Source organism: Ambystoma mexicanum, chromosome 7p, assembly GCF_040938575.1.
Source record: "Ambystoma mexicanum isolate Mex_15411 chromosome 7p, UKY_AmexF1_1, whole genome shotgun sequence".
NCBI lineage: Eukaryota > Metazoa > Chordata > Amphibia > Caudata > Ambystomatidae > Ambystoma > Ambystoma mexicanum.
The window spans coordinates 232,760,069-232,783,873 of NC_090939.1; the positions used below are offsets into that span (position 1 = coordinate 232,760,069).

Here is a 23,805-nt window from a genome sequence, read left to right on the forward strand (position 1 = left end):
CCCCTGAGATTCTGGACCCGTGCATCCTGCTGCTACAAAGTCCAAAAAGCAGCCAAAGCTTGTTTGCCACCTCAAAGCATGTTTGAACCAGCTTGATCCTGCCCAACTCACTTTGAGCCGCTACAGTACCTGTGGTACTGCGTTTGGCACGCCAAGTACTTTGAACGGCTTGCCTACTTTCAAACCATCTCAAGGCCAACTCAACTCATTAAAACGTATCGGACCATCTCAACTCAGTTGCTGGTTGGATTCTGGAAGAACCCCACTTGCTGCGTTTTGACCACCGACTTGATCCAACAGGAGCATTGTCTGGACCTGACTCGAATGCCTACTTAATCAGCTGGTGGCCTTTAACTCACCTGTCTTGAAGGACAGCTCGACCCAAGGGAAGCATCGTCTCACCCCTATTCTATTGCCTAATCGACCTGTTAGAAGCCGCCCACTCAACCTGTCTCAACGACAGGAGGCCCATCTTCAAATCGTCTCAACATTGAGATAGCACGACTTGACGGTCTCAACTGTAGAAAAGCACCTAGAAGCATAGCTTTTTTTGTAAACTAGGATGAAATTGTTCAGAGGAAGAGTTGTTTTTAACTTGAAACACCTTTTGGCATTGATTCGTTTCAATAGCTTGAACAATTAACGTTGTTGATTTAATCTGTATCCTGAATATTAAGTGAGAATTGTACCTGGAACAATTCATTTGTTGATCTGACCTGTTATCACACCTATTATGATAAGAGCTCATCACTAATGCAAACTGTTTTAGACTTCCATGCCGTCATATCAAACATCACTATAAATATTCAAGTGTGTCCAAGTACGTGTCAAAGAACAAAATAAGCAAGTACGAAACAGATCAATCACAGAAAGGTAATAAGTGCAATTGTGAGTACCATACATTTATATACTGTAAGCATTGATACTTAATTAGGCATTGGGAACATGGCCTAGTTCTTGGTCTCATGCTGCAGCAGAAACTGTTAATTAAGGTTTAGAAAACCCCAGCATGGTCAATCACACCCTTATATTTTCACTCCAGGATTTTCAGTAAGGTTCTTGTTAGTTTAATTAAGGACCCTATTTTAGTAGAATCTCGGTTGGACATTTTTATTTTGGTACGATAGTCCTTTTGTTGCCTGGATTGTTTCTGTATGGGTGCACACTCCATCTGAGGAGTATAGCCTGGAATTGGCCTGTGCTACTGTAAAGGTCAAAGCAGGTATGCCTGTCAGGCTGTGCCAGTTTACCTTTGTTTGGGATCAGTGCTGGGTTAGAAGCAGTGTTGGGCTGAATAAGCAGATTGACCCACGATTCATCCATGTACTCCTGCAGAGCAGTAGTCTTTATCACAGCAGTTAAAAAGGGGCCCCGGAGCAAGTGGAGGCTGGCGAATGGATTTTGAAAAAAATCTGGGCTGATTCTCTGCACTATTTCTGCAGACGTTACTCACTAGACGTTTCATTGAAAATGTGTGCTTCCACTGCTGTGAAATTATTGGTCTTTTGATGGTTGTTTATTACGTAATTCTGTACAAGTTGTCTTTCTTACAGTTTGTCAAACTGTTCTGCTATGTGAATTTTAGCTTCGTGTGTGTATATGAAATAATAGTATAGAAAAAAGGTTGGATTTGCACCATGAGAGAATATTATCTTCATATTTTATGTTGACTTTGGTTTTTTAGTGGTTGTGATAGTTGTAAAATCTGCTGTAATATAAAGTACTTCCACGAAAAGGAATATAAAGGGGTTTCCTGCGAAGCAGAACGACGAAGGCAGAATTCTAAAACGAGCATTGTCAAAGAACCAACTTGTTTTCCTGCTTAGGCCACCTCCCAAGTCCCATGACAAGAGGGGCTGTGGGGTGGACGGATTGGCCAAAGGAGACAAGCTGCTTTGCCAAAAGATTGCCACCAGAGCCCCCAAAATGTGGCCCATTACCAAGGATGTTCATCAAGTGATCAGATACATGTGCCAGTGCAAAGAATTGCTATTCCATTCCTGACAACCTGTTCCATCATCAAGGGTCTCGCTGCACTGCCAGGTATTGGCGTCAAGTGCTCAAGTACATGTACCATTTCCAATGATTATGATCACCTGCTCAGCTGCTTGCCTCATTCCCATGGAGTATGCCTAGGTACTGCCCATTCCCCAGATGCTTGCCTTCCCCCCACCCAACTCTGCCCACATACAGCACTTCTAAATGACTGCAGTGCGGGAAGGCAATTCTTCTGTGCCCTGGCCTTTAGTAGGATATGGCAATTTAGAAGAGTGGATTGTCGCTGTGCTGTCCCGGCCTCACCTTCTCTGTTCCTACTGCAATGGACTGGTACGAGCAGGCAGTCAGGGGGTTGGGGGATGAAGGAGTGAAGTCGTCCATCAGATTGACTCTGCTATACCTGCCTTCTGCTTTGTTAGAATGGCAGTGGGGAGACGAGCAAAGTCGGCGTAACTCATCTTTCTCTTCCTGCTCATGGCATGTTAACAATCTGCAGTCCCGCTTTGCAATGCCAGAGGCTTGCTGACATCTTCTTTTTCCGTGACAACATAGAAACCAGCAGACCGAATGAAAGCCTGTTTCATTGCACTATGATACTAAGATTGATCAGCAGTCTAGTATTTGCAATCCTGAGTGACAGGAATGTGGCGTGCTGTGGTTTGGCAAACTATATAATGATGGGGCACTGGCACATTAATGCTGCATCCTGTATCTTTCTATATTGCACAATTTGGTAGAAGGAGAAAGCGGGTTGTTCTTACTCGTGAGACCCAGTGTTGTGTCGCTACTGGGCCCACTCTCACAATTGGGCACGGACACTGAATACGTCTTACTCCTACTTTGTTCTGGTACATACTGGTTTCCTTCCCCTTCCTCCCGCCCCTCCCTTTCCCGTTTGTCCTTTCGCTTTCCCCTAAAAGGGGCTGGTGTCCTTTGCCACTGTAACGCCCCCACCCCTTGCTTATCATGAAAGTTCAATGCCTACATTTCTTCAATGAGGCGGGTGGGCTTCCTTGATATTCGTTGGCGTCTACCGGGCAGATTGCCTGTCTCATCGTTTGGTGCCTGTGGCGGGGGGTCTTTGGGTGGTTCAGCGGGTGCTTCTTGGGTCCTGGGCCCTTCCTATGCGAGGGCCGTGTCATCTTTTGGGTCCTCTTGAAACATCTTGCGAAAGAATGAGGCGTTCCTTGTTATTTCCCCTTGGTCTCCCATGGCGGTGATCATTGGCCCCTTGATTCCTGTCACCACTAGGGGCTCCGGTCGGTATCGGGAGTCAGTCTTCCGATTCTGGGCATGTCTCACTAGCACGATCTCGCCTACGGGGATTTGGGGTTCTCTGGCTCTCTGTTTTTGGTCAACTAACTCTTTGACTTTCTTCCTTTTCTCGGCCTCTCATGTTCTTATTTCTGCGTCTTCTGTAGGGGTGTAGTCTTCCAGCTGTGGTAATCTGGTTTGCGGTTTGTATTTGATCATCAGATCTGCTGGGGTCCGGCATGTCGCTTCATTAGGTGTGTGTCGATAGCTCACCAGCATTTGGAAATGGCTTGAGGCATGGAGGTTTGGTCACTCACGGCTTTTTGGCGCATCCGCTTGATGTGGGCCACAGCGGTGTGATTCTATGATGGTGGAATCCTAGATGCACTGCGAACTTCCTGAACTCCTGTCCTTGGAAGGGTGAGCCGTTATTGGTTTTCAATGTCTGCTCTCCCCTCTCCCCCCCGGCTCAAAGTGTTCCGTGGCCACCCGCCGCCACCTGTTGGTGTTTGTGAGTTGGACGGCTGCTCTTATCGTGGGGTCGGCTTGGCTCCGTTCCACGAATTGTCTCATTGTGATGGCTGGGGGAAGGGCATTCAGGGACAGGTAGGCGATGTATTCTTCTGCCTCGCCCTGCATAGCGGAGTCTGAGGGCTTGTCCGGGTATCTCGATAGGTAGTCGGCTGGATTGGCCTTGCCTCCAGGCTTGTGGACGATGGTGTGGTCATATTCCTGGAGGCAGATGCCCCAGCGTTCGATGCACGGCGGCATCTTTATCTTGGGGTTCCCAAATATGGATAGCAGGGCCTGGTGGTCGGTAATCAGTACAAAGGTTCTCCCGATGATGAAGTGTTGGAATTTCTCGCATGCCCAGACCGCCGCCAGGCTCTTGCGTTCCGCTTGAGAGTAGGCTTGCTCGATGGGATTCAGCGCCCGACTGGCGTACGCGACTATGTGTGTTTCCGTGTTCTTTTGCGGGTTGGTCTGGGCTAGTATGGCCCCTAGGTCTACAGGGCTGGCATCCACAGTTATTTCTGTGTCCCACTGTGGGTTGAAGTACCCTAGCTGGCGGTTGGTCACTAGTTCTTGTTTAATCGTGCCAAAAGCTTGTTGCCACTGTTCCTCCCAGATGAATGGTTGGTCCTTCTTTAGCAGTTGTCCTCAGGGGCTGGTGAGTGTCGCGTAGTGGGGAAGGTATCATACGCAATACCCTGCCATGCCTAGGAACGAGCGCAGGTCGGACACATCTTTCGGGCTTGTTAGGTTGACAATGGCGCTGATCTTGTCAGGGTCCACTCTGATGCCTTGGTCTGAGAAGATGTGGGCAAAAAAACACAGACTTTGCTTGTTGACTTCACATTTAAGGGCGTTGAGTGTGAGACCGGCTTCCTGGAGGATGTGGCATACCTCCTTCAGTGCCTCATCATGTTGGTCCTGTGTTATTCCGAACACTAAGATGTTGTCGCTATAGTTGAAAGCGTTAGTCACTGGGCTTATCAGTCTGCAAATGGTTTCTTGGAATATTTCGGCCGCTGATGAGATTCCAAAGTTCAGCCTCTTATAGCGGAATCGGCCTTCATGTGTCGTAAAGGTTGTTATTGGTCTTAACTCATGGTCGATGACTAGCTGGTGGTAGCCCTGGTTTAGGTCCAGCTTCGAGAACCGGGTGGCCAGGTTGAGTCTCACCAGCATGTCCTCGATGTTTGGTCCTGGGTGTCTCTCCCGTTGGATGGCCGTGTTGGGTATTCTCATGTCGACACAGAGGCGAAGGCGTCTGTCCGCCTTGGGGATGACCACTAGTGGGGACACCCATGGGGTGGGCCTTTCTGCTCTCTCAATAATGTCATTGTCAAGTAGTAGTTGTAACTCATGCGTTACCTTGGCTTGTAGGTGGAACCCAATCCTTCTATGGTGTTGCCGTATGGGTTGTACCGAGGGGTCAATGTGTAGTTTGATCACTGTGTTAACATACCAACGCCCTTGAACAAGTTTGGAAATGTGATTCTCAGTGTCTCTAGGTCAAGCACCTTCTGGGATATGGCTTGAGCGTTTGGTTGGAATCCTTGAATCGCCTCTGACTGGTCATAGCAGAGGTCTATTAGGTGTAGCGCGATGGCTGTCTTGTAGCTCAAGAGGCATCTCTCTGGTACTGGGCTGTGGATGACGTGAATCATTGTTGGCACTCTTCTTCTTCTATGCAATAACTCACACAGGAACTGACCTTTGGATGTCAGGGGTAGGGTGGCGCCCCACTGAAGGATGTGAGCTTGAGATGGCCGTAGGGGAAATGTCTTGATGAGCACTTCATAGGTTCTCTGGTTCATTACGTTGACCGTTGCACCTGTGTCAATCAGAAATGGTGTGTCGGTCCCTCCTAGACGGACGGTCACTCAGTGCGCTGCGCTGTAATCAGATGAGTCGGATATGAGCCGGACGTATTCTCTACTGCACCGGTCATATTCCAGATACTGCTCCGTTCCTGGCGGTTGCTCTTCCACAGGAGGGTTCCAGTATGGGTCTCGGGCATTGAATTCCCTTTTCGGGTCTTCCTCGGGGATAGGCTGCCCTTGGTAGAATTGTTCCAGGTTGTTGTATGTTTCACTTGCCGGCTCCATTTACAGGTTTTCCACTGCTCTGATGAATCCGGGGCGCCTGATGCTCCTGGTAATGTTGCTTCCGGCATTGTCCCTCTCGGGGTATGGTCGCGTGTTTGGTGGCCTTGGTGGTTCATATCGTCTGTTCGGTGGCATCTGGGTCGGAGGCCTGTAGGCTTGCAGTTGTGGTGTTCTTTCTTGACACATGCTCTGGAAATGGTTTTGCTGGCCGCACCTCATACACATCTGGCCGATTGCCGGGTATTGTCCTTTGTGGGGAAACTCAAACCTGCATCAGTAGCACTGTCTCTCTGGTTGGGTTCGACGTGTCTGGTTCCAGGAGTCTTGTCGGGATGGGGAGCCGAACTGGCAGGTCTGCCCTTGTGGGTTGTTGGCGATTGCCACTATGGTATCCAGTTTCTTTGGGCTTTCGATGTTGGCAGCTTGAACATCGACGCGCTCATAAACCCTTGCCAGTTCCGCTATCTCTTGCAGGGAAGGGGCTTCTTTAGTGTGTGCTTCCAGAATTGGGAAGACAGACATCCTTCTATTACTCTTTGCCGGATGGCTTTGTCGTCATTAAAATTTGCGAAGTCGCAGTATGTTATTTATCTTTGCAGGCGTAGGATGAACTGTCCAATTGTTTCATGGGGTGCCTGGGTGCATTGATTAAATGTGTTTCTTCCGTAGTCTCTATTTGGTAGCACCACTAGGTGGCTGTTGATTGCAGTGATGAGTAGCGGGCAGGTAGTTGTCTCTTGAGCAGGGATGGTTTTGATGACGCTCTTGATGCCCTTTCTGACGAGGTTTGTGAAGATGTCCAGCTTGTTGGGGGCGTCCTGATTGCCCACAGCTCTCATGAACTCTTCAAATTCATCCATCCATTCCAGCCATCTCTGTGGCTCAAGCGTGAATGGATTAGGCTGATGCGGGAATGACACTGGGTTTGTGTGTGTAATTCCTGCGGGGGTCGGTGTGGCTCCATCGACTGTGGCGCCTCCTGATTGTGATATTGTGGCGTGTCAGAATCTTCTGCTGTTGGGTTCCTTTCTGTGATGGTTTCAGTAGCGGGCTTAGTTGTGCGCCACTCACTCAGTGGGCTGTGTTGCATGCCACTTGCTCTTTGTGTGGGTGATCCTTGCTTTCTAGTGGGCTTGTGTGTCTGTGGATGGTCCTTTGCCCCTTTATTTGTTTTTGTTTCCCAGGTCGAGTGCTGGTGTGCCGCTCGACTCTTTCACCCAGTGATCCTCGCTTTCTAGTGGTTTAGTGGTGTGGGCTCACCACGTTCTGTGACACACGCTTTCTTCTTTGTATCTGCGTGTGTGTCTTTCCTTTTTGTTTATTGTATTATTTTTGTGATGGTCCTCGCTTTCTAGTGGTTTATTGGTGTGGGCTCGCCACGTTCTGTGTCGGTTGCTTTTTTCTCCGTACTTGTATGCGTGCCTTTCCTTTTTAATTTTTATATATTTATTTGATGTTCCTCACTTTCTAGTGGTTTATTGGTGTGGCGGTCGCCACTTTCAGTTTGCTTACAGCATGCTGTGCCCTTGTCCCCCACCTTCCGGGCCGTCTCTGTACCTCTCTCCTTCAAGGTTACCGTTGCTCAGTGTGCTCCTCTTCTTCTCCGGTGCCGCAGCTGCTCTTCCTGCTGGAGTTCCCTGTCTCCTCCTCTTGCATCTGCTGGTATTGTTTCCAGTCCCACAAAGGCAATTTCCTCCTTGCGTGCCCACTGGTGTTCTTCTTGCCAGTGTAGGGCCAGTGGGTACTTGGGAATGTAGGGTGCTCAGATGTTCTCGAATTCTGATCCTGAGTTCCCTCTTGGTGCTTCCAATGTATTTACGACCACACACACATATTATAGCATATATGACATATTCCGATTTACAGTTAATAAATGGTGGATGTCGTGTGTGTCAGTCTCACTGAAGGCCATGGTTTTGGTGTTTCCGGCATGCTTGCACATGGAGCAGGTTCCACATTTAAAAAAAACCCATTGGTTTAGTTCTGTTGAGCCAGTGGTCATTCACTTTTGGAGTTGGTGCCATGAACGATGGACTGAGGCTCAAGGGGTCTCCCTCTTCTCACACCTTGTATCACCGACCCACATCTGCCAGAGCCCGGCCACGGGCTCACCAGCACTTTCTGGCTGCTACCGGCACCCCACCTCAGCACTCCTTCAACGCGACTCGGACTGTCCCTTGCCCATTCCACCAGCTACAATTCTCCGGTGACATTTTTTGTCTCTTCCTCCAGAATCTGCTATCCAGCATCGAACCAGCACCCTACTCAGGGTCTTTCTATCCTTGTTCTAATGGGAGCCCCCACTCAAACTCCAATGGTAAGCACAGCTTCCTTAGCTTTTGCACTCTGACCTACTTCAGTGATTTTCAGCTTCACCAGCATCCCTCTAACTCTTTCTTTTAAACAATTTTTCCCCAAACTTTTCTCCACTTTTCCTTCTGTCCATTCTCCTTGGTACTCACTGTCTAAACGGACCTTCTATTTTGTTTTGTCGCAACATCTACCTACTGTATCATTGATGATGTCACCTATTATATAATTACTGTACCGATCTGCACTAACCACCCCACCCACCACGTATCTCCATGTGCTAATCATGCCACTGTATTCCTTTCTTACCATGGTCCACATTATATGAATATGTAATTCCCTTTTCCATCATGAACATGTCACTACTATGTTATACCATGTTTGGATTGCAATATGATTTTATTTGATGATTTCACCATATGTAACATGTCACTGAACCACTCTCTCCCACCACTCACCAACCCCCACCACACACAGCCTTGAGAAAGACTTTGTTTGAAACGCTCGTCGGCTGTTTTTCCTACTGTTACGGTTCACCAACCTGGTACATTGTACTCCAGGTGTCATGCTGCACTTGAAACAATAAATATTCATGCACATACAAAAACTCTGGACTGAATTGTGTAATACCTAGTAACAACACAGGGGTACCAACCCTCTTGCCAGCGCCACCAACCAACTAGGTTTTGTCAACCCACCCATTTCTCCTCAATTCCTGGGAACCGTAGTCTGGTTCCCTGACAAAACCATGTGCCAGGCTGCAGGCTTAACCTTGAACATAGACGACGTGTTGCGCAGGGGACCTGGCTGTCCCGACACCAAGCTCCTCACCCCGTGCAAATAATGTTTTTTTGTGTGTGTGAATTATATACTTTCATTTATTCACACATCACAAAATAAAAATGCATATTAAATGCTAAATCACTTGTTGACATTTCTTGGTACTAGAAAGCTATTTAAATGCATGGTTATGATATTTTAGAAAATGCTTTTCAGTGCTCCTTTCATTTCCATTCATAGAGGGGCAGCTGGCCCCTATTCCTGATATTCACCAAATGTAATGGGCTACAAACCTATATATGGTGGTTCCTGTCAAAGAGTTTTCATTGGCTTTAAAAGAAGATTTCGTAAAGTATGCTGTGTGCGCAAAGTAGTGTAATCCTTTGTTTGCACTGATTTGTGCATTTAATGCAGACTTTGATATTGCTGGGGAGACATTGCAACTCCTCCTATAACGTTGTTTGCTCCAGCAGAATTCCTATACGGGCGCATTGTTTGTGTGGGGGTTTCCCATGCAAACGCTGCATCCTGTTACAAATGTCGTATTATGAAAGACGTGCAGGTGGAAGAGCATCAAGCGTTCTTTAGAAGTGGGAGTAGACGCTCTCACAGACCCTGCTTGCCCACTAGGCTTTTGGGTGCAATAACGGGGGCCAAAGGGAGGTTAAGAGCGCCAGGGAACAGCAACGGTAACCTTTGAGAATCCGCACCCACTATCCCAGGTGCCCACCAAAGAGCAGGGGAGACTGGCCACCACTTAATGAGGGATGATGAAGACCACATGCACATTGGAATAAAGTGCTGCTGAATGTCGTCTACTTATTGTCCCCTATAAATATCCACTAACTGATATTCCAGGGTATAGCTCTGGCACAAAGCTACTCGGTTGTGCCCTGAAACACGTTTGAATGACTTGTATAATAATCCTTGCCTGCATAAGGGCAGTGGCGCCCTGTCAGTTGAAATGGACCCCCAAACCTCTGGGGGTGGGACCCATGTAACACTGACAAAGCCATCGTAGTAGCTTTTCTTCAGTGGTCCTGTAGGCTTTCCGCTCCCCTGCTGGCTGCCTTGTTCTGCTGTGCAGAGGGCAATATACCTGTCTCTTGATAATCTGAGGCGTCTCAGCTGCTCCCTCTATTTCTTTATCTGGGATGTTATCACATAATATGGCCATGATGACGCAGAACCAGGCCGCAGTACTAGGTGCTAACGGTCCACGGCCTGAGTTATTAGGCCCGAGTGAAGCAAGGGTTTTTAACGAGGGCCCCCTGACGTTACCACCAGGTACAGGCCAGGGTTCCTCTTCATTATGGCCATTAGCATCTGTGTAGTTTCCTATGTGGATGCTGATGGTGTTCGATTTTTTTTTTTTTTTTTTTAAACCTGCCTTGCAGTGCTGCACAGCGCTGTAGTTTTCAAGTTCAATTTCTATGTTGATGACAAGGAAGCAGAGTTGGGGGACTACAGAGCTTCACTGTGTGGAAAAAATAAACACTGTCAGCACCCATGTAGGAACTACATAGCCTAAGAGGTGAGGGGGGAGAGAGGGAGGATTGGAGAAGGGAAGGTTGGCCTGGCCAGCAGCACTGAGGCTGCTCGGAACGCAGTTAATACCAGAAGTCAGCCTGCGTTCTGAGCATCTTGATTGGCCAGCATTCCAAGATGCTAATGAAGTTTAAGATGTGGCTCATGTTATGTAACCTCAATGATAAAACCAGGCAACTCACTCACTGAAATTTACATTAGGAAACATGTTTTCCCTTTTAATCTATACACCCTACACCTCTTGAATCACCTTCAACCCTTTCCACTGTCCAAAGCATCATGATCCTCCCCAGACAGTTAAAGTCAAACAAAATGCATCTGGTGTACAAATCACTATCCACCTAGTAGATGCCAATTGCTTCTGGTTCTACGTGCACCTCCAGTTAAGCACAACACCTTCCCTTTTCCCCACACCACCGTCTCTTCCATTTCAGATCTGTGTGAACACCTGGAGACCATGGAAATGGCAGCAGTGCACGTTACTAATCACCATAACATGACCACACAGCTTGATCTCACAATTGTAGTCCTTCACGTTCTTTGTACTATGTTGATAGTGCGATCGGATATGTTTTCCGTATCTACAAAACTGAAACCTCCTGTGGTCTCAAAACGTACATACTGTTTTTTCCCTGTCCTTTTGCATTTGAAAACCTTAAACTACACTGTATAATGCAATTTTGTTGTTTAAAGCAGGCAAAGGAAAGGGGGCAAACCTCATTCTGAAATGGCCCCTGCTAATCTTCAGCTGGCCTAGGTAAAAATGAATGGGTCAGATGAGATGTTTCACCCCCTGTTCACTGAGAGGAGTTTCCTCAATTTCATGAGGTATTTCCCAAGCAAACGATGGAATTCTCGTTCCTCTTGTCATAGGCCCAATTACTGGAGCGCTGGTAGGATAGCTGGGCGGGTTAAGCACTTGATGCAGAGATATGTATGTGTTCTCCAGGTCACAGGTTTGACTCCCCGGCAAGGCCAACTGAGCCTTTCATCCTTCAGAGGTCGATACATGTTTAACATTGGTTGAAAAATAATTGTATTCATCAAATGTTCTATGTACAGTGCTTTTGCGAAAGCCCAATATAAATAAAAAAAATATTATTACCGGGCATGCATGTGTAGAATCCCACTTTCATGGGCTGTGGAGATTGATTCGGAAACAGGGAAAATGTCCCTTTTAACGGATTTCAACTGGTTGATATTTCTGTAATACGCTTTTAGAAGGCAAATATTTAACTTGTTTAGAGTGCGCGAAGGGTAATTAGATATATTCTAAGTAAAGTTAAAAATATAAAATGTCTACACAATAGAATATTTTCAATACTGAACACTGCTGCTGTTTGCCTGCTTTTTCTGCCAGTTTGTGGCATCAATTCAACTTTCTTCATTTTTATTTTTCAGAAACCTTACTTTTGGAATTGACGGTCCATCCTGGAAGCTCCTAGTGGCTCTCAAGTTGCTATGCCTTGAAGCCGAAGAATTGTATGTTTCATGTTATTTTTTGGAAACTTGGTTTATCTTGTAATGCCTTGGAATACTGTAAAGCTGTTATAGAGGGGTGTTTCAGTTACGCACTTGGCGAGGCACAACGTGTCAGCTTGGTTGATTTGTCAAATCTGTTATATCATTGGATTGTCATATAGACCAGTGGGGTCCGCAAACAGCTAGATCAGTGGTCTGCAAACTGGGGGGCTGGGACCCCCTAGAGGGACCCAAAAGAGGCCCAGGGGAGCCCCCACACTCTTAAAAAAGCGATTTAGATGACATTTTTTAATATAAAACAAGGATTAGGATGACTCCTTTTAATAGAAACTATAGGCAGTAGATAATCTGCCTATATTGTAAAGGTCCTGCCCCCCAACCCCTCTTGGACATCCTTTGGGCCCTTTATGGGGGCAAAAACCTAGTTGTTGGGGCCCCAGAAGCAATATTTGTACTCGATGGGGGGGCTTGGAATGAAACATTTTGAAGACCACTGAACTAGTTGAAAACTGATATTTATTGAACAAAAAATCACTCCGCTTTGAGGTCAAAAATTCAAGCAACAATTGTGTAGTGTTTGACAACAGTTCCACTAGTTCAAGGGTCTCGCTCTAAAACTCACAAGATTTCACTACACCTATCCGCCACTCAGTAATTTTGGTTCTTTCCCCACAAGTCCTCCTGCATGTCTCCTTTGGCTTGTGGGAGAAGACCACCTCTGATCCTTCCTGCGGGTCCTGTAGACATTGCTGGTTCTCCAGCACAAGCTTTAGTTACAGCTGTAGCTTCTCTTCCACTTGCAGACAGAGCCAACTGGGGTGACCTGTCTGTTTTCACAGACGAGTTTGACGGCCCTATCACTTTTCTGTGCTTGAGTCCCGACTTCTCCCCTCTGCACAGCCTCTCTATTGCCCCTCTGGTCTTCTTCCTCCTCAGTGCCACACCGATTGCTCTTTCTTCTCCCACTGTAGGTTTAACCCGTTCTGATTGTGACATCACTCCTAGCCGTTGCCTTGGACCAAGTGAGCCCTTTTTATCATTCTTGCTCGGTACTACCTCTATAGCACTTAATGCTTTATTTTGGTCCCCAACCTCCTCCTGGTGTTTTTGTCCAACCACCTCCTGATCCTTGACTGGCCACCACCTGCTGTTATCCACCTGCTGGGGTTTTCCTACACCTTATGAGGGCTACCTCCTCAGTCTCTGGAGGACTGCCTCCCACAACCTCCTGAGGTCTTCCTCTGTGGACTTCCTCCTTCTGCTGCCTCTTTTTTACACCTGTCTCTTTCCTACCACCCTCTGCTGTCTCCTTTCCTGCCTTCTGATTTTGCTTCTTCTACTCCTGTCCCCAGCCTCCTCCTCCTCTCTCTCATGCCTCTTTCCCAACTCCTTCCACCACCTCCATCCTTGATTCTCCAATTCACAAAAAAACTACGACCACAACCATCCCTTTGTTCATGGGATGCTGCTTTTTTTTTTTTAAATCAAATTTTATTAGGTTTCGCACATGTGTTACAACAATGCAAAACATATTTAAACATGAATAAACAGGAAACCAGTTCCAACCCATCGCCCCCCGCCCCTTCCCACTCCCCCACCCCCCACCAGTTCAAGTTCTCAGTAATTGCATATTTGACGGGTTCCGAAGAGAGCGTAGCAATGTCTACATGATGTGCACTTAGCACGCCGAAGTCATGGGCTGAGCTTTGAAGGGCTTGAAGTTGGACTAGTGAACGATGGCCCGAGGCCCCCAGGGGGGAGTTCTCCAGGTCCGGTGCTAAGATTATACTGAGCGGACGTATTTTTCGAAGAAGGGGAGCCATATTTCCTTGATGTTGGATCTAGATTCGTCAAGTAAATGCGTGAGGAATTCCATGTCGTAAATGGCCCGTACCTTGGCTACCCATGCTTTTTTCCCGGGCATTCCGGGGTTCTTCCATTTTTGTGCCAGGCAGCACCTGGCCGCCACCAACATAACCTGCAGCATGTGGTCATGGGTATTTTCATGATCGTCCCCAATGTCAATTCCGAAAAGGAGAAGCCAGGGGTAGGAAGGCCGCTCCACCCCATCTATCCCCTTAATCCATGTCAATACCTCCTCCCAGTACTTTTGGACCACCGGGCACCTCCACCACATGTGAATATAATCCCCCCTTTCGGTCCTACACTTCCAGCAATGTGGATTGTACCCTGGCCTCATTCTAGCAATCTTCTGCGGGGGTAGTGCCAGCGATGCAATACCTTGAGGGCCTGGTGGCGAAACTGGAGTGAGGCCGTGGAGCGATTGGCCCGCCTACACATCTTCCCCCACCTCTCGTTGTCGATCTCCTCGCCCAGGTCCTTTCCCCATTGTGTGCGTGCAGGTGGGGGGTCTCGTGGGACAGAAAAGAGGAAGAGCTTGTAAAGGCGGGATATTATTCCCTTGAAGCCCCTCGCCGAAAGGAGGAGTTTTTCAAAGTCTGTGAGGTCTCTCCTAAGGGTGTCCCCCCAAGATGGTTCGGTTAGGACTCCCTTAAGCTGGAGATAGCGAAAGGGGGACAGGGTGCCTATCCCCAGGGCCTCTTCCAGATCTTTCAGGGGTAAGAAAGAGCCCCCCACCCAAAGGTGGCCAGTCCTGCCAAGGCCTGCCTCGGACCACGTCTGGTACGCTGCTGGCTCTGCTATCTTGGCCAGGAAGGGGGGGGCCGAAATGCAGCTCAATGGGGAGGACCAGGTTGTGAGCCAGCGGTAGTAACCCCCTCCCTCCTTCCATAGGGACCGCAGCACTTTTAGGACTGGGTGATACAAGACACTTCTAGGGATCTTCATCCTTGGGACCCAGAGCCATTCCTCTATGGTGACGGGCGCAAGTGGCCCGTTGTCCATGGCTACCCATTTTTTTTTCGTACCCGGGGCAAAGTGGTCGACCAGGACCCTCAGTTGGGAGGCTTTGTGGTATGTTTCAAGGTCAGGGTATCCCACCCCACCATCCTCCTTCGGTCTGGTCAGCACCTCGTAGGAGATTCTATGTTTCTTGCCTGACCAGAGAAAGTTGAGGAGGACTCGCTTCGTTTCCTTGAAAAATGTTTTGGGGATCAGCACCAGGAGCATTTGAAAGAGAAATAAAAACTTGGGAAGGATTACCATTTTAATGAGGTTGAGACGTGCCATCCAGGAGAGCCCCGACCCTGACCATCGCTCTATGTCTTTCCTGATTGCTGACCAGAGGGGGGGGAAATTGGCCGGGTATAAGCCCTCGGGATCACGGGTGACCTGGACCCCGAGGTACCGGAATCCGTCGTCTCTCAGCCCAAAGGGGAGCCCGTTAACAAAAGCCATCTCTGAATCTGGTAAATTTCCCCCTATGAACGCCACTGATTTCTCCAGATTAACTTTATACCCCGATAGGTCCCCATAGCGCGAGAGGCCCTGCAGCATTCAGGGGACTGTTTGGGATGGGTTTGTGATATAGAGCAGTGCATCGTCTGAAAAAAGGCAGATTTTGCACTGCATCTCTCCGACCTGTACTCCCCTGATGGCCGCATTGTTACGGATCGAGATTGCCCATGGTTCCATCACGAGTGCGTAGATTAGTGGGGACAAAGGGCATCCCTGCCGTGTACCACGCTCGAGGGGGAATGTCCTCGACTCGGTCCCATTTGCCACCACTCTAGCGGAGGGGGAGGAGTAGAGCGCGGAGATCCAACCCAGCCACCTCGGGCCCATACCCAGGGTCGTGAATACCTACCTCATAAAGGCCCAGCTGACCCTGTCGAAGGCCTTCTCCGCGTCAAGGGCCAGTAGAAGCGCGCCTTCGTCGCGGACCCCTCTCGAGGCAAGCACATGGAGCGTCTTCCGCATATTATCAGAACCCTGCCTATTCAAGACAAATCCCGCTTGGTCGGGGTGTACCAGGCGCGGGAGGGAGCCCTCAAGTCTGGTGGCCAGGATTCTGGCAAAGATCCTAGCGTCCAGGTTGAGGAGTGAGATGGGTCTATAGGATCCGCATTCCGTTTGGTCCTTGCCGGGTTTGGGTATAACAGTGATGAGGGCCTGCAGAAATGTCAGTGGGATGGACTCCCGATTCCTAATCTGGTTAAACAATTTGGCCAGGGGCTTCAGCAGGACGGATTGGGTCTGCTTGTAAAAATCAGCTGTATAGCCGTCTTCTCCCGGTGCCTTTCCCACCTTCAGTCTTTTGATGGCGCCCTCCTCCTCCGATATCTCTCTCTCCAAGACCTCTAGCTCCATGTCGGACAGCCTAGGCAGAGGGTGTTCTGCCAGGTAGGCGCGTATGTCCTCCAGTGATTCGCCTGCCTTTTTGGAATAGAGTTTGCTGTAATAATCAGCGAAACACTCCACTATTTCCTCACGGCCCCCGTGAATCCCACCCACTCCATCCCTGAGACAAGTGACTCCTCTCTCAACCCTGCAGCCCCGAGCCCTCTGCGCCAGTAGGGTCCCCACCTTGTCTCCCCGTTCGTAGTACCTCTACTTAGTATATCTAATTTTCTTGATAACTTCCCCTATGAGGACTGTATGGACTTCCTGTCTTTTACCCTACATCTCCTCCAAGAGAGCCCCACGATCAACCCCCGGGAGGCCCAGTCTGGTTGGCAGAGCGCCCAGCTCTGCACGGAGTTTACCCTCGATTAGGCCCCTTTCCCGTTTACGTCTCGAGCACTCCGCTATGAGAAGGCCCCTGAAAGTGGCTTTTGCGGCATCCCACACCATGGACATATCCGTCTCACCGGTGTCGTTTGTCTCAAAGTAGGCCAACATTTCCTGTCTCATGAAATCACGAAATACCAGGTCCCTGAGAAGTGCATCATTACAACGCCATCGGGAAGATCTTGGGGAGATGGGCAGTGACCAATTTGCTATGAGTAGTTCGTGGTCCGACCAAGTTATGGCTTCCACCTTCGGCTGTTGTGCCACCCCGTTCCCCTCTTCCGAGATTAACAAAACATCAATTCTGGTGTAGGTGCAATGTGGGGGTGAAAAAAAGGTGTACCCACCCTGGCTCGGGTTTGCTTTTCGCCAAACGTCCACCCAATAATGCTATCTCAGGAGGGTCTGCAGGGCCAGATTATCCTTGGAGATGCCCCTGGGTGTCCCCCCCCTCTCGCGGACCACCAGTCAAGCCTCGGGTCCATTATAAGGTTGAAGTCCCCCCCCCAGTATCATGGCTCCCTCTGCCCACTCATCCATGACATGAAAGACCTGGGTGAGGAAGTGTATTTGTTTTGAGTTGGGCGCGTATAGAGTGGCCAGGGTAACGCGTTCTCCCTCACCGGTTCCCTTAATGCCCAGGAAACGGCCACCAAAACCACTCTTGGTTTCTATATCTGTGAGACGGAACGCCCTGCTCAGGAGGATTCCCACCCCTTCCTTCTTAGAACTTCTATGTGAGGCCCAGTAATTGCACCCAATGTCTTTCCCCTTGATCTTCGATTCCCTACCTTGCCTATAATGCGTCTCCTGTAGGAAGAGAACCGTTAGGTGTTGCTTACGGAACATGTTGCCTGTGAGAGATCTCTTATTCTGGGAGTTAAGGCCCTTGACATTCAACGTGCCTATCTTTGCTTCAATCATTATCATTTTTCGTTACGCGCACTGAAATCACCTCTAAATGTCTGCTACTTGGAGCCCGTTGCAAAAAAAGTGTCCATAGTTTGAGCTGGTTTTCCCTTTCCCCTCGAGCCCCGCGAGGGGCACCCCCCACCCCCCACTGGTCGTGGGAAAAACACACTATGACCGGCGGGCTCCATGAATCATCACGTGCCCCCGTGGGATGTAGATTAGGCCTTCTGCACAGAAAGGTGAGCCTTGGTTGCTGCTTGTGTGCTCATATAGGGTCTCCTCGGTCTGTGGGTGGATGTTTGGTTTTTCGAAATGTACGTGAGCCTTTGACCTTTAGCTTCCCCTGGGAGAGGTCTGGGCCTCGAGGGGCACGAGGGCGATCTCTGTTGGTTTTGTTCCAATTTTCTGATGGTCCCGCGATGTTGCCTGTGAGATCCTCGGTGGGCCTTCGGATTTCCGCCTCCGTGACTAGTTGGTACCTCTGGCCCTGCCATTCAAATGCTAGGTGAAATGGGTGGCCCCAGCGATAGCGTGTCCCCTTTTCTTATAGCCACCTGGTGATAGTGCTGCATGTCTTTCGCATCTGGAGAGTGAGAGACGAGAGATCCTGGTAAATCGTCACCCTGGAGTTACCATGTTGAATATCCCGTAAGGTTCTCGCCTTCTCCAACACCCTAGCCTTGTCCTTATAGTAGTGAAATCTTGCAAGAACTGAGCGTGGGCCTCTACACCCCCCGCCAGCCTGATGGACCCTGTCAAGCAGGAGAGTCTCCCCAGAGTCCGACCCCAGGACAATTCTGATGATGTCTTGGATTTTGCTTTCAAGTCCAACCGGGGTCTCTCCCTCCGTCTCCTCAAGGCCGAAAATTCTCAAGTTGTTCCTCCTCTCCCGGTTCTCCATATTGTCGACCTTGAGCTGGAGGTCCTCCTCACGGCGTTGCAGTTCCTGAAATCTAGTTTCCATTTGCGCCTCGAGGATGTCCATCGATACCTGGTTGCACTCGACCCCTTCTACCCGATCCTCCAGCATTGAAACCTTGGCCATGAGGTCCGCCAATTAGGCCCCCATGTCTGTCCTCATACCCCTAATCTCTTCTAGGATCGTTTGGATGTTGCTCTGTATGGCATTCATGTCCGGGGGTTGGCAGTAAGTAGGGCTTTCTTAATCATTATTTTGTTACAGAGTAAATTCATTTTGATAGAACAGTTTGAATAGTGGTGTACCACGCTTTGTCAGGCTGAACTAAGGAGGTTTGTGCACAGAGGTTTTCTAATTCATGCAAGATGGCGAAGAGTTCCTTGGTGTTGGCGCTTGCCGTGCTAATTCTGTTGTCATAGGAGGCAGCTTAAGTCGCAGAAATAGCGGCCTGTTAGGTCTTGGAAGTGGCCGCGAGTTGGGAGGCATTCTTGGGGGTGGGGTGGTTCTTGCGTGGATGCTCAATGGCTCCTTTCTGTCTGCAGAGCAAAACTAGTTAATCTGTGAACCAGATGTTACTGGGTTTGAAAGGTTTCAGAGATTTGTTTTTGAAGGGAGCATGTTGATCTAGTATGACTAGTTTATTTATTTTATTTTGTAATCTCTTTATTGGCATTTGTGCAAACCAAACATACTGGATCATCACATGTAAACATTGTGATATCCCAGCTGAGTGAGACATAATGCTGCAATGTTTAGCGATTGACAATTCAGATAACATTAAACAACCAAACAACAAACCAACATGGCTATTAATCCAGGCCCATGCAGATTTTTCCGGGGTGTGGGGAACATACCCTGCTTCAAGGCATCCAGTCATATACTATACTCGTACAGCGGGAGGTAGACTTTTGCATTGGTGGTGGGCTCAGTTCTCATCACATGTTTACAAGCGCTACCTTAACTTGGCCAGGGTTAGTTCAGGGCGGCTTGTCATCCGAGGGGTGGAACATCGCTTCCATAAGTGCACTCCATGCCATAATGTTCTCAGTAGGCTGCTGGATGTTCAGTCTCATGGCCCTGCGCCATGCTGTGGTTTTAGCTGAACTCCATTTCAAGAAATCATCGTACCATAAATGGTATTGTGGGCCCTTCGTTGACTTCCAAGACATTGCAATACATCTTTTTTTTTTTTTTTAATTTTCCTTTATTGGTTTTACAAAAACAAAAGACAAAAGCAGGGCAAACAGTAATCAAAGAAAGTTGTACATCTTCCAGAGGTACATGTCAGAGAGACAATGCAAAGTAACAGACGCTATTAGAATCGCTTAGTTCCATGACAGTTCCATTTGCCTGCATGTGTCTCTTACACTGTTCACCCCAACCCGATCCCACCACCATCCCCCACTTGGAGTAATGTACATCGTGAGTATAGTCATTTAACATAAACATTGGGAGCACATATTTGGCATAGTGCAACATCTGCCAGCACCATGGCCACTGGGAATGAGTCTCCGATCCTTTGCAGTGTTCTTTTGAGTTTGACATCGTTAAGTTAGGCTTCTGAGGGTTCCTCTGACTGGGAGTCTGTGATAGGTGTGATGTATTTATTCTTAAAGTCCGTCCATAGGGTTTCACATTTAGGTGATTTATTGTCCAGGGAGGCTGTGATCGTTTCCATCACGTAAATGCTCGTGGCCAGTTTAATCCATTCGTTTTTTCCTGGGGCTAGAGGAGACTTCCATTTGATCGCTATCAGGGCTCTCGCCGCCAACAGCAGCTGGGGGGCCAGACCTTTCACCTGGAGCCAGTCTTCATCGTCTCTCTCAAGGCCGCACAACACAAGGAATGGGTCGAGCTCCCTTTGGATTCCATCGATCTCCTTAATCCATCCCAGGATCTCGGTCCAATACACTGTGATATGCGGGCAGCTCCACCACATGTGCCAGTAATCAGCAGTTGATCCACAATTCCTCCAGCATCTCGGGCTCAACGACTGGAACATTTTAGAGAGTTTGAGTGGATCATAGTGCCACCTATGTAGGAGCTTTATGGCATGGAGCTTGTATTGATTGGACAAGGAGGCTTTGGGTGCAGCTCTACACATTAAGTCCCATTGGTCGGGGAGTATCTCTTCACCAAAGTCTTTTTCCCACCTGGCTCTGAGGGAGTCTGTAGATCCACCTCCCGCTGCTATTAGCGTATGATACATCACAGATATAAGACCTTTCATTTCCGTTCTGGAGTCTAGTAGTTTCTCGAAGGCGGTAAGGTCTCTTTTCAGTTTCTCTCTCCACTCAGGTTTCGTTAGCACCCCCTTCAATTGGAGAAAGTGGAATGTCGATAAGTTACCTATCCCCAATGCTGTGGTTAGGTCCGGTAGCGTTATGAACGAGTCCTTTCTTTGGAGTTGCCCTACCCTCTCCAGGCCCGCCTCATACCATGACTGGACCCGTTCTAGATTTGGAATGTGGTCGTTTATGCCAGGAGACCACAAGTGACTGAGCTGGGATAGCCAGGTTGTGACTTCTCGCATCTCTTTCCCAGTGCGCCATATGCTCCATATGGTAGTCAGTATGGAGTGGTGTTTGATTCTCCTCTGGACCCTCTGGTAAGGTGACCATAGCCATTCCGCTACAGTGGCGGGGGACATGTAATGATTGTCCATCTGTACCCATTGTAGGTGTTTGTGGTCTCTAAGGTGTGGGATCAGGACACGTAACTGGACGGCTTTGTAGTAAGTAGTTAGATCGGGAAGGCCTACTCCTCCTTTGTCTTTGGGGAGTATGAGTGTGTCATATGCGATCCTTGGTCTTTTCCCCTGCCAAATGAATCGCATCATGATCTTACGGGCCTCTGTGAAGAATTTTTTGGGCATCTCAATTGGAAGCATCTGGAAAGGGTAAAGGAAGCGGGGGAGGCACACCATCTTGACGGCGTTGATACGCCCCAGCCAGGAAATCGTTAATCTACTCCACTTCTCAAGATCCGTCTCGAATCGTCGGAGGAGGAGGGGAAAGTTGGCCTCATATAGGTCGCTTAAGGATCTAGTAATCTGAATACCCAGGTATTGTAGTTTTGTATGCTCCAGATTAAACCCGAGTGATAGGAACTTGGCATTGTTCTCATCAGGGGTGCCTTGGCGGGGGAAGAGTGTGGACTTTGATTTGTTTACTTTAAAGCCGGAGTATTGGCCATATTCTTCTATTAGTTTTAGGGCGTGGGGAATAGAGTTATTGGGTTTGGTTACGTGTAGAAGGATATCATCTGCATACAACGCTGCCTTATATTCCGTTTCTCCCAACCGTATACCCTCTATTAGGGGATCTTCTCTAAGTTTTTGGGCCAGGGGTTCAAGGGAAAGTGCAAACAGGATCGCGGAGAGGGGGCATCCCTGTCTAGTCCCTCGCTGTAGCGCAAACCACCTGGAATACTCCCCGTTCACGAATATCGATGCTTTGGGGGAGGCATATATTGCACGTATCCCATCGCGGAATTTGGGGCCTATCCCTACTTTCTGGAGGACTGCTCCCAGGAAATCCCACTCCACCCTATCAAAGGCCTTTTCTGCGTCAATGGATAAGAGGACCGGGTCCTCTGGTAGATTGTGTGCTGCGTGAATGAGGTGTAGAGTTTTACGCATGGTGTCGGCACCTTACCTCCCAAGAATAAACCCGACCTCGTCGGGGTGGATCAATTTAGGCATTAAGGTTTCCAGTCTTGCGGCCAATACTCGAGCATAGATCTTGGAGTCGAGATTGAGGAGGGAAATGGAGCGGTATGATCCGCATAATTTGGGGTCCCTGCCTTCCTTAGGGATGACTGTTATGAGGGCTTTCTTGAAAGATTCCGGGGCGGCCCCAGTGTCCACTATCTCATTAAAGAGTTCCGTGAGGAAGGGAGAGAGTTGGTCGCTAAAGGTTTTGTAAAAGCCTGCCGTGAAACCATCCTCCCCCGGGGATTTCCCTAGTGTTAATCGTTTGATTGCATCCCGTACCTCATGCTCGAGTATTGGAGTATCGAGGAGCTCGGCCTCTGCGAGTGTTACTGTAGGCATGTTGATTGAGGACAAATAGGAGGATATGTCAGATTGGGCAGAGGTCAGCTCAGAGGTATATAGGTTTTGGTAGAAGATGGCGAAGCACTCGGGTATTGAGCGGGGGGGGTCGACCGGGGGAATAGTGGGCCCTGTTATCTCTCTCACCTTACGTTCCTCCCTCCGTTCTCTTAGCCTGGCAGCTAGTAGTGCGCCGGCCTTGTCCCCCTTCTCGTAGTATGTTTGCTTGAGGAGTTGTAGTTTTCTCACCACCTGGCCATGTTCTAACAGTCGTAGTTCTTCTCTTTTACGGTGGGCTGTGTCTAGTTTGGTGGGGTCTACCCCTGCGTTATCTCTTACTTCCGCCTCCAGTTGGTGTATTTCATTACACAGTTTATTTTCTATGATCTTACGTTCCCTCTTTTTAGAGGAGCCCTCGCGTATCAGTACCCCCCACCAGGTGGCCTTCCCAGCTTCCCAAATCACTTGTTTGGAGACCTCCCCATTGTTGTTTACCTTAAAATATTCTTCGATCTCGGTCTCCATTTCGTTTTTGAACACTGCGTCAGTCCAAAGGGACTCATTGCAGCGCCAAGATCCCCCAGCGACTGGTAGGTTGGTCCAATTGACATCCGCCAAGACCATATCATGATCAGACCATGTTATTGGGACGATTCCAGAGTAGCTTGTGGATTCTGAAAGGTCAGGAGAAAGGAATATGTAATCTATCCGTGTGAATGTGCCATGGGGGTGCGAATAAAAGGTGAAGCCACTCTCGTCCGGGTGTAGAGTCCTCCACACGTCACGTAGGCCGTATAGATCCATCATAGCGGCGAATTCAGTACGGTTCCCTTTATGTTGGGTCCTCGGGCCCGGCGTGCCTGGTCTCCAGTCCACGGCGGGGTCTACCCATTGGTTAAAGTCACCACCTAGGATGAGGTGACCCGCAGTTTCTAGTGCAATTTTGGGGATCGTCTTTCTAAGGAATGCAGCCTGTCTGCTGTTGGGTGAGTATATTGTAGCAATTGTGACCTGGACTCGTGCAATTCTCCCCACTATTAGAAGGGCTCGACCACTCACATCCGACCAAGTCTTTTCCAATTCAAACCCAACTCCCTTCTTGATGAGGATTCCGACTCCTGCCTTCCTGAGTGGACCGGAGCCCCAGTATTCCATACCCCCGTGCCTTCCCAGGAGTCTTCGCTCCTCCCCCCTTGCAAATTTCGTCTCTTGGATGAGAAGAATGTCTATGTTAGATCTGCGGAATTCTCTGTGGACCAGTGATCTCTTAGTAGGAGAGTTCA

General features: G+C 48.8%; 1 protein-coding gene across 2 annotated transcripts in view; it reads left to right on the top strand.

Moving 5' to 3' along the window:
• SETD4 (SET domain containing 4) overlaps positions 1 to 23,805 on the top strand; it is a 390,795-nt gene that overhangs the window by 276,579 nt on the left and 90,411 nt on the right. For both annotated transcript variants that reach the window (XM_069636124.1, XM_069636125.1), the window contains exon 9: positions 11,907 to 11,987. In XM_069636124.1, coding sequence (XP_069492225.1) covers positions 11,907 to 11,987 — 81 coding nt within the window. The remainder of the gene's footprint in view (positions 1 to 11,906; positions 11,988 to 23,805) is intronic.